The following is an 11,040-nucleotide window of genomic DNA, read 5'->3' as shown; positions in this document are numbered from 1 at the left end:
CCCAAGGCCATCCACCTCCCTCCCCTGGGCTTCAAGCCCCCTCTGCCCGGCACGCTCAGGAGCCAGGCCTCAGACAAACAGGCCATCCTCTCCCCTCCCTGGCCGTGGGGATCTCCTTGGGGCTTCTCTGGGGAAGCCCAGTGGCTCTTCTTTTCTGCTGCTACTACCCAGGGCCCTGGCCTGGCAGGACAGTGGCCAGCTTCGTGGGAAACCTGTAGGAGGAGCAGGTGTGCCCATGACCACTGACTTAGGACAAAAGAAAAGGGGCAAGGATGAACGCCCACCTTAGAACCAGAATTCCCAGCAGCCTTGGGCTTCCCACCCAAGAGGCTCCTTCCTCTGTCCCTTCCCCAGCTCTGCTGAAAGCTGGCCCACCAGCAAAGCTGGGCCGCGATGAGTGCAACCTAGGGGAGAATGGGGGTCAGGGAGCACGTTTCAGACAAGTGACAGGCAAGAGACAAGTGGCAAGGGGATGAGTGACTTAGAAAGAGACACAGGGGCCGAGGAGGAAGCAGTTCTTAGCCATTTTCAGCAGACATTTATTAAGTGCTTACTGTGTGCCAGGAAGTAATCCAGGTGCTAGAAACAGCAAAGGGCCAGGAAGGGTCAGGGTCAGCTGCTGAGCTGTCAGTGACACTGCACTGACCCTCGTTGACACAGGAACATGTTAACCCTTCAGGCACCACTCTGAGAGCCTGGGCTGGGTCCTTGGACGGGGCCTGCCTAGGCCCTTCCAGCCACCAAAAGGGATTCAGCGACGTGAGACCCTCTCCCTCTTCGTCCAGGTAGACAGGCACACAGACAAGCTCCCACACACTCCTCCAAACACATTCACACCTGATGTGCCTGGAACACACCTCAGACTTTGACACACGTGTGCACACACGCACACACACACACACACACACAGAGGCACAGCCAAGCAGTTTCACGAGGAGGTGGCATGGAGGTACTGCCTACAAGCTGTGCTCTGAGTCACCCACCTCAGCATAAAACTGTCAAGAGTGCCCGGATATCCACCAGTTAGAGGTTAGCTTGAGGAGCTTTGGCCAAGTCTCTTAACAAAATGTGAAAAACGTAAAACTGAACAAGGGGACAACTGCTTAAGGCTTTTGCTTAGAGAGGGGGTTCTGAGAGGGGTAGGGGTCAGCAGAAACAGACCTCACTTCCTTTACTTGGCCACAAGGCTGTCCCAGTCAGGGCTGCCTAAAGTCTGTCCTGTTATATGGGCGGGGGAGGGTGGGTGTGGGTGGTCCTCATCCCCTGTGCTCTCTGCATTCCTCCAGGGTCATAAAAATAATGCTATCGCTTGTTAAGTGCCTATGAAGTGCCAGGTGCAACAATGTGCGACTGCTTGACGTCCATGTCCACCTAGCCTCCCGGGGAGAGTATTATTGCCATTTTACAGATGAGGAAACTGAGGCTCAAGACTTGCTTCAGGTCACGAGATAGTATGTGTGGTGGGGCCCCTAACCTCTGCCCTTCCCTCACAGCCTCCCCAGCACAGGGAGACGATCTCACTCTGGGAAGGGGTGAGGGGCTGGGAGCGGCCAGAGGCCCTGGTTTGGTCTTGGATCTGCCTGGGAGGCCGAGAAAGACTAACTTCGGGGCTGGACATGCTGCCTGCAGAGACCAAGGGCCCAGGCGGTGGTTGTGTGCCAGCGGCGGGAGAGGTCTGCTTTGCGGCGGGCCACCCACGTGGAGGACGATGCACCTCCTTCCAGACACCAGGTCCTCACCCCAGGACTCGGCATGAGGCAGGGCCTGGGTGGGACAGGCTTCCAGAGCCCTCCGGCTCACCCTGACCCCACCCCCACCCCAGGGGAGCGCTGCAGCCTGTGGAAAACCCATCCCTTCACTTTGGGGGTCCCGGGCTCCTAATCCTGACCCCACAGATAAGGCGCCTTACTGTCCCAGAGCCCACGAGAATGCACCGTATTAAACAGCCCCGGAAGCCTGACTCTGCGGAGAAGACTTCTCAGAGTTCTCCGACAGGAGCCCCTTACCACAGGGGGTCCACAGCCTCACCTGCCCCCGGTGGTGTGTATCTGTTTAAATTCAGGCAGGCTGATGTGCAAATGCATCGAAAACTCCACTGGGCTTTTTGTGCCGCTGTCTGGGACAGTCCTGCACACGTACCCCCAATACTGGATGGCTCCCCATTTTCAGTGTGTTTGGGGCCCAGGGCAGCGGGATGCCCTCCTCACACTGCACAGCCCAGGGCCAGGACAAGGAGGGCTTGAGAAGTTTTCACCAGGCTGACACCGGGTACAAGAGGAATAAAAAGAGAAACAGAACGGAACTCACAACCTGCAGCCCCATCTATGGCCTTTACGAGAGTGGGAACCTTCCCTAGTACAGGCCCAGGTAGCGAGAGCCACAGGCAGAGACCAGGAGGGCTCGGAGGAAGCTAACCACAAAGGAACACCTGGACTCAAGTACAGGGAGACTAGAGAGGAGTGGGGCTCGGGGCCATGCTCCTGAGCCCGGCCTGGCCGCGCTCTTCACTCTGATTGAGCCCGCAGGGCTGGGCATGACTTCCAGCTCCTTCCCACCAGAAGCCTGGAGGAGGACGAAGAAGATGGAGGGCCGAGGCCATGTGGTCCCTGCCCCACCCCAGGGCACTCCTCTCAGGGTTTGGGGCGACCAGAAACTTGCTCCCCCAAGCTACCATCGGCCTCTAGGGCCAAGATGACTTTATTAAGTAGAGCTCACTCCACTCTCTCCAAGGAAGCTCTTGGCTCCAAGAAACAGACACCTCGCCTGTGTTTGCTTCCCTTAGGCTGTTTCGCCCTGATCTCAAGGCCTGGTGGCCCCTGGCGCTGCTGCTCTGAATGGAATGTCCTGACCTAGAGGCTAAGAACCACATATGAGTCCTGGCTCTCACCTTGAGCAAGTTACTCCACCTCCCTGGGCCTCAATTTTTCCAGCTGTAAATTAGGGGGGGTAGTATGAACTCCTGGCTTGTTAGCATGATCCAGTGATGGTAATGGGAAAATATGTAACCCATCAACCCTGTACAGTCAGAGCAAAATGACAGGCAAGGGAGTGGGGGGGCACCTGTGGTCCCCAACCCATCTGGTACCCTGCTCCCATTTTCATGCCTCTAATCCCCACGCACTATTGGCCCTAGACTATCTCCCACCCTGAACTCTCGTTTCTTAATGCCTGCTTCTTCCCCCAAAGTGCACACACCCTGCAGGTGGGTGGGAGAGAGAGGCCGCAGCTCCCACTTTGGCTGGGCTGGGCACTGCTGGGAACAGCACAGGCCATGTCTGTACAAGCTCAACATATCTCCCAGCTGGAAGGGCCCTTGCTAGTCAGCGCTTCCCCAAACTGCACTCCTTTATCAGTGGGTCTCAAATGTTGGGGGGGCGGGCGCCAGAACCACCAGGTGGGACTTAGCAAAGTGTAGACTTCGGTTTCCCTCTAGGTCAGAGGCAAGTCCCAGAGGCTGTTATTAACCAGCACCCCGAGAGCTCCTGCTGCTCGTGGTCATTGGGCCCCATGTGGAGGACGGCTGTGATGGTTAAAGCCATCGCTTAGTCACAGACAACCCCCTGGAGAGGCACACAGCCCACCAGTGCCGCTCATTTGACCTTATCTCAACATTTCCCGAATCTGACTACAACGCTGTTTTAAAAAATGAGAATGACCTTGACATCTCACAGAACTAGCATGCTGAGGAATGCTTTGGGAAATGTTGATCCCAGGCTCTCTCTTTTTAAAAAAAAAATGTCTGTTTAAAACAAACATTTGCTTTTGAATATCTGAGTGGGTGAAGCCTAGGGAGATTAGGTGCATTCAAGGGGCTCGGGCCTGGGCCTGCCCCTGCCCCTTCCTGTTGCCACCCGTTCCTCCGCCATATCCTGCCTCTGCTCTCTTTGAGCCTGCGGCTCTCCTGGGGTCACCCTGTGTCCTGAACTTAGGAAGAACCCTCAGCATGGTTGACTGGTGACAGGAAGTCTGAGCAGGGATGAAAGGGGGTCAGGATTAGCCTGTCGGGCTGGGATAAGCAGCAGAGGAGGGGATGGCCACACTTCTAAGGTGTCTGCACAAGCCCCATTTGTTTGGGGGTGGGGCGGGGGAGGAAGGTCTTTTCCTGGCCCACTGCCCCTCCCGAGACAGCAATCACACCCAGAGAGACGGTGAGTCGCTGGGTACGACTGGGGCAGAAAATCTTGTCTTGCCTTTTCTTCTCAAGCTCAAAACAGGCACATGTAGTCATTAACTGATATGCTAGAAGGGGCATCCCTTACCAGGAGGAAAATGGATTTATTGCTTTATAAAAAGGAGTCTGATAAACTTAAAAGGGGAAAAAAAAACCCAACCAACCACCAAAACAATTCACCTAAAAATCAACCCACCCTTCTCAGAGCTCCCAGGAAGCCTCAGACACATTTCTGAGGGCAGTCAAGGTGGGTGGGTTGGCAAGCCAGGCCCGCCTGGCGGAGGAAACAGGGCCTCGCCCGCATAAACAGCTCCAGGGCCCTTGGAAAGTCTGCCAGCAGGGGGCGCTGTGGCCCTGCAGCCTGGGACAAGCTCCCAACCCTGAGCGGGGCTGGCTCCTGGGCGCTGGGCTTGCTGCGGGCCTGGCTGGCTCCGCGGTGTCTCTGGAAGGATAAGGGCAGACCCCCAGCGCCCACATCCCACCCCCATCCCACACACATCTCTCATGCACAGGACACGCGCGCACAACCCACATGCACACACACCCCTAGGTCTCTCACAAATCCACCTTCCCACCCGGGCCTGGACCTCCACGTCTGTCAGCCACATCTTCACTTCCACCCCCACAAAAACAGCTGTGTGTGTGTGTGTGTGTGTGTGTGTGTGTGTGTGCGCCCGCGCGCACACATGCGCATGCGTGTGTTTGTGTGTGGTGCCCCTTTAATTCCCTTCAGGTCACAGACTGGACAGAGGGTGGTAGTGGAGACATGCCCCCGGCTCAGGCCCTCAGGGAGGAGGGAAGGGACTGCTGCTCGGCCCTGACCACAGCTCCTGAGCCACATGTGACCATCCAGCCCTCCATCCCCTCCCCAGGCTTTAAGCCAGGGGGCCTTCTCCACAGGCCTCGAACAGGAGGACAGGCCACAGGGGGCTGGAATCACAAAGGAGTTAGCACCAACAACAGGAAGCGGGTCCTTCCTTCCTCAGGCAGCTCAGACTGGCCGGGGGAGGAGGTGAGGGGCCAGGCGAGGCGGGTACAGACAGTGCAAGCCCTTGTCCTCAGCAGGCGTGGCTGGTGGACATGCAGCCGAGGGGCAGGTGGTGGGCAGTAGACGGCAGACTCCTCTGCTTTGGCAAGAGGCGGAATCTCGACACACTGGGGGGAGAGGGCCTGCCTGCCCGGGGTCCTCCTGTCTGCTCCTGCAGGCACCATGGAGCCCCGAGGCTCCAGGGCCCCTCGAGGGTGGCTGAGCGAAGTCCGCAGCGCCTCTGCTTCCAGCAGGAGAAGCGCCTGACCGGGCCCTCTCCCATCCTTCCACCGCAGAGCTCCGAAGCAGGACCAGGGCCCTGGGAGGGAGCGAGGACTCCAACATGGTTCAGGACAGGATCCTAGGGGTGCGTGGAGGTCCTCTGGGGTGGGGAGGACACCGCTGAGTCACTGAAGCAAGGGCGGGACGCCACAGTTCCGAGGTGGTGGGCACTACACAAAAGCCTCCCGGTTGGACGAGCCGTTGAGCTTGAGGAAAAGCTTGTCATCCTCCCTCTTCTGCTGCAGCTGCCTCTCCAGCTGGCGCCGGTAGCAGATGAGGTAGAGGGGAAGGCAGAAGCCCAGCATGCTCAGGACAAGCAGCCCCACATTCACCTGGGGAGGCAGGGATGAGAGTTGAGAGTCGCCATCAAGGGCAGGGGGGAGGGAGGGAGCAGGCAGGGGCTGTGGTCTTTGCAGAGCCCAGTTCCAGCCCCTTCCTCGCTCTCAGGTTTGGGAATGGGGAGAAGGTCACAGGAGAGGAGAGGAAAAACAAACAAGGAGTTTCAAGAGGTTGGAGGGCCCGTCGTTCCACATTCCAGCAACAGAATTCCCCAGCTGTCCACAGGCCGGGCCACCATACTGTACTGATCTGAATCTCTGGGGGGTGGGGGGCGGGACTGGGACAAGCTCACAGCACCTGGTTGAGAATCTGGGCCTTTGGCAGGAGGAGCAGGGACAGCAACTTTGTTCGATTTACCCCAAAATCAGGTCCAGAAAGGACACTCTTCTCCTCTTGTCCCTCCTGCCCATTCACAAGGGGTCCCTGAATTGATCCTAACCAAAGTTCCAAACTGCCTGTCCCGGGGTTCTAGAAGCCCCCGAGTGATGCCTCCCAGCTCCCAATCAGCAGAGTGGGGCGGATGCCCATAACCCCCTGCACCCCAATCCTTCTTACCCACAGAGGGTCTCCTTGGAGGGGACCCATCATAGCCAGAAACAGGGGCTGCTGCAGGAGAGCGAAGAGTGCACTGACCAGGGACTGCAGGCCTGTGAGGCTGCCAAACTGCGTGGAGGGGTACCTGCCAGGGCAGTAGAGAACCTGTCACCACAGGGGGCCATGCTCCGGCTTCCCACATGCTCCTTCGCAGCCTGGCCCCAGGTGCTGGTGCCTCCAGGCTGCACCTCCGGTGGCAAAGAAGAGGTGGGAATGGGGTGTCCATCCTTGGACTGCTTTCTGCTGAGCCGTTCTGCAAAGCGAATTTGTCTTTTGGACCAGCATGAGGCCCCGGGGCCCATGGGTGTCTGGCCAAGCCACGCGGAAAATGTGGTGCCAGCAGGAGTCTGCAGCTTGTGAACCAGGCCCAGGGAGCAGGTTGGAGGCTGGGCCTGGCTTGGCTGCACCCTCTACCAGAGGAGCGTTGTGTAATCACGGAAACATAGCATCACAGCCCTCGGACGAGTCCCTCAGACTCTGCCAGGGCAGCCACAACTTCCTCCAGGCCTGGGGGGTAGGTGGGGGTGGAACAGGCAGACCTGGAATGACCCCCATGGGATACTGTTGAGAGAGGGAGAGAGTTCTGGCAAAATCTTAGCCAGATTTTGCCAGAATTCTGGGGCCACGTCAGGTATCGTGGCCCCAGAGGTGAGAAGGGACTCCTAGCAAGGAACGGCTGGAGGAACGGGCTAGTCTTTGGTCAGAGGGAGACAGTGGATGGTGTTTGGGTTCCAGTGTGTGAGCCAAGGCCCGGTCCAAGGAGAAGGAACAACTATGGTTCCTTAGGCATGTGTGGCCTCTTGGAAAAGGAGGCAGGTTTCATTTTAGCCAAGGCCTAAGAAGGCTGTGGACAGAACCAGCCCTTTGAGGCCCTGGGTGGGATCTGTCAGGCACATCCTGGGCTCAGTTATTCACGTCACTGCCGCCGCTGAAGCCCACTTGAAGGTCACCGTTGAGCTGTGGGCATCTAGAACCCACCCCCCTGCCCTTCCCATGAGCAGCCAGAGGCAGCCTCAGAACCCGAGTGCGCAGCAGTCCCCGAGGCAACAACGAGCGGCACCTTGGCTGGGGCAACTGACTTCGTGTTAAATGCCAAGGCTTGTGGGCACCCAACTGTCTACCCACTGACCTGCTCCTGCCAGGTATGGCCTTCCCCTTACACACCCGACAGAAGCCCTGGTACCTAAGGCCAGAGGATGAACCCCAAGTGAGCAAGACGGCCCCCTTCAGGCCCTCAGTCCCACCAGGAACCTCCTTCAGGTCATTCCCTTACCCACCAGGCCACCCACAGCTCCCAGGACTTACACAGCGGCATAGAGGCCCCCGACGGCAGAGTGGATGAATCCTCGCACGATCGTGTGCAGGATGAAGGAGAGGATCTGAGGGAGGGAGAGCAGAGTGTTGAGCAAGAGACATGGAGGGCCTCACCTTGTCCCCTTGCCCCACAGCTCCTGGGGTCCTGAGCGGTGGGAGTACTGGCGCCCTGGAGTCAGCTTGTGCCAGCTTTCCAGGGCCAACTCCTGAACTGCCAAGAATTTTGAGCCGATTTTAAGTTAAACACAGTCACTACTAACAGTTCAACTGTAATAAACGTACAATTCAACAAATTACAGTTGACCCTTAAACAACACGGGGGGCTAGGGGTGCCGACCCTCCACGCAGCCAACAATCCACATATAACTTAGAGTCGGCCCTCTGTATCCACAGTTCTGTATCCTCGGATTCAACCACCCACGGGTCACGTGGTACTTAGTATTTACCACTGAAAACCATCTGAGTATGAGTGGACCCACGCAATTAAAACTTGTGTTGTTCAGGGGTCAACTGTACGTTGAAAACAAAGTTAATGAATACTCAAAACCCAGCACATCCTAATTATTTTATTCTGTTTTACCATTAGCCGTGCTCTTAAGGTTTTTTTGTTTTTTCAAAAATTTTTTTAGTTTTGGCTGCACCGCACAGCTTGCAGGATCAACCGGGGATTGAACTTGCGCCCTCAGCAGCGAAAGCGCGGAGTCCTGACCGCTGGACCACCAGGGAATTCCCGCTCTTAAGGTTTTTTGCTCTACTGTAAATATCGTATGATGGTGTGTTACTGTGTCTCTTTCCAACTCCACAGTTAGTGACACCGTATTGGCTGATATCAGCCACGACGAGAGCACTTGCACCGCGGAAATTGGCAAACGCTAAAACCCAGGGCTCCCCCCATCCCGCCCCCATCTAGAGTCTGCTCTTAAGTGTACGTATGGACATAGCACTAAGCAGGAGGTCACTAATCACCACTCCTGCCTTCGCGGACCTGAGGACTGTGCCCAGGCCTCCCTGCCTGGCCACCCAGGCCCTACTGGTAGATGGCTGTCCCTCTCCCCTCTAGCTCTGCTTTCCTGAGGAAAGGTCACTGCTGGCAAGCTTGGCAAGCTTAGCAAGCACTTGTTAACGATTCCTTAGAGCCACGAGCTGTCTCCTTTGCTCCCAGGACCCTTTGTTTGCTCTTTGCACACAGCCCTGCCATCGGGCTCAGCAGCCAAGACCCGTTTCCGGGAATGTGGGCAGTGGAGGTGGCGAGGGCTGCTCTCTGCGGTGCTGTGAAAGGTCTGTGCCTGAACGTGCACCCATCCCTCGGCAGCCTCCGCTTTCCACTCCAAATGCCTTGCTGCCTTTTCACAACCTGCCTTTCAATAAGAACTGGATAAAACACAAAGCAGATGACTGTCCTCACTGAGCATTGCCCCGCGACTGGGCAAGGGTGGTCAGGGCAAGGGTCTGCCGGTCTTGCGGAGAGGGCCACCACCAGGAGGCCGGGAGGGCACCAGGGATGCAGCAATACTCCCATCTGGAACTGGTAGAGCCTCCCATGGTTTACTCTGGCTGCACGCGGTGTCGGCACAAACACATGCTAGCACCTGTGGGTGGTGCACACCTGGATGTTCAATGAATTTCTACGTGCGGCCACTTGTAGAAAGGGACTCTTGCTTTCCTCCTGGACCTGGTCCAAGATACCATCTGGACTTGGGCCACACCCATCTGGAAGTAACGCCATCACTTTTGTCCCTTCCAAGTTCATACATTTGGGGATTAGAGCCAGAACACTTCTGTGGACCTAAGGGTGGAGCCAGGCAGGTAACAAAATCTACCTTTCTCAAACTCTCTGCCAAAAGCCAGGTTCCAAAGGCCCTGGAAATCTTGTGAGAAGGAATTAAACTTTTGAACCCAGATGCCAAGGGATCTTCGGTCTTGCTCCCCTGTACTGGAGGAGCAGACGTTCCCACCAACGCCACAGACTAGCCAGAGCTCTTTGGACATCAGACTTCAGCTGTTCGAGCGCATGCAAAACGAGCAGCCACACAACTACACCACATGGTTCCAGAAATGGCAAGATGACGGTACTCATGGTATGCAAGATGCCTGAAGACCGAGAAGAATGATGTACTTTCACAGACAAGAGTCTTCCGTGAAAGGCAATCTGAGTTTCATTTACACCTTGCTCCCAGCATCACGCACGTACAGAGCCTGGCAGGTAGGGGGCCCTCTGGTAAATCACAGCGGGCCGGTTGATAGGTTGGTTGGTTGAATTAGACAAATGAAAAGTCACTGTTCTCTTTGCTGAGCGAGCACTGTTCTCTCCCCCATGAGACATCATGCACCTTTCAGTCTCATCACCCCATACCCCACCTGGCTTCTCCCTCTCCCCATACCCACCTGTAGAGGCAGGTTGGGAATGAGGCAAGTCACCCCAAAGCCCACGAGCAGCAGGTTTGTGAAGGCGAAGGCCCGCATGGCGTTGGTGATCTTCTGGATCTGCCGGTCCCGCTTCTTCTTCTTCTCACCTCTGTGGAAACGCAGAGCACACACCGGAGCTGGGGGCTCCCTGGAGGATGGGCTCTCCCAGGAAGCCAGGTCCCGGAGTCACAGCTTGTGGACAGCGCAAGACTCAGAGACCACCCACAAGCATGTGCTAGGGACTGTGGGGGCTAGACCAGCACGAGGGACACTCCCCACTGCACCCCCTGGACTGAGCGCGGAGTGTGAACCTCAGTGGAGAGGTCGGATGCGAGAAGGCACGAGGAGACGGGCGTCAACGCCCTGCGCTGCTTCGGCGAAGACTGAGGCCCGATGATGGGGAGGGAGAAGGAGAGTGCACCCCGGTCAGGATGTGGCAAAGCCTCCTTCACTACTGGCTCCAACTTCACCTGAATCCTGCAGGGAGCTGACACTAAGCCAGACAATAAGCCAAAAAAGGGAGTGAGTGGATTTCTCCTTGGGCGGCAGGAAGGGGTGAAGGAGAAACGAGTATGCGGCAGACGGAACTGGAATGGGCACCAACAGCCTTCTGGCTGTAGGACCTGACCTACATAACAGAGCATTCTCTGTAATTATTTCCCTGTGAATTCACTATGACTGATTCCAGCCTCAACACCCACAAAGATACCCCACGGACAACTGTATGACATCCAAGGGCTCAGAGATGTGCAGGGAGGCCCAGACCCACCACTTTCTCCCTATGTGACCTCAGGCAAGCCACTCAGACGCCTAGCTTCAGTCCCCTCATCTGCAAAATGGGTCTAACTCATCGAGGTGCTGGGAGGCTTACCTGAGATGTTGTGCATTAAGGGCTTGGCACAGGGCC

The 11,040-nt window shown here is 56.8% G+C and overlaps 1 protein-coding gene across 6 annotated transcripts in view; it reads right to left on the bottom strand.

The window, feature by feature from the left end:
- Positions 1-1,227: 1,227 nt before the first annotated feature.
- The window catches only part of SLC43A2 (solute carrier family 43 member 2), a 41,898-nt gene continuing 32,085 nt past the window's right edge, over positions 1,228-11,040 (bottom strand). For 5 of the 6 annotated variants that reach the window (XM_089900645.1, XM_089900646.1, XM_022595466.3 and 2 more), the window contains 4 exons: positions 10,113-10,242; positions 7,719-7,792; positions 6,375-6,498; positions 1,228-5,812 (listed from right to left, as the gene is read on the bottom strand). In XM_089900645.1, coding sequence (XP_089756771.1) covers positions 5,651-5,812; positions 6,375-6,498; positions 7,719-7,792; positions 10,113-10,242 — 490 coding nt within the window. In that variant the 3' untranslated portion in view covers positions 1,228-5,650. The remainder of the gene's footprint in view (positions 5,813-6,374; positions 6,499-7,718; positions 7,793-10,112; positions 10,243-11,040) is intronic. The other variant, XM_022595467.3, reaches the window with a different exon arrangement.

Source organism: Delphinapterus leucas, chromosome 19 (genome assembly GCF_059928025.1).
Source record: "Delphinapterus leucas isolate spDelLeu-1000000601 "Yukka" chromosome 19, BTC_Dleu_Yukka2, whole genome shotgun sequence".
NCBI classification, from domain to species: domain Eukaryota; kingdom Metazoa; phylum Chordata; class Mammalia; order Artiodactyla; family Monodontidae; genus Delphinapterus; species Delphinapterus leucas.
This window is presented reverse-complemented; position numbering and strand designations above follow the sequence as displayed.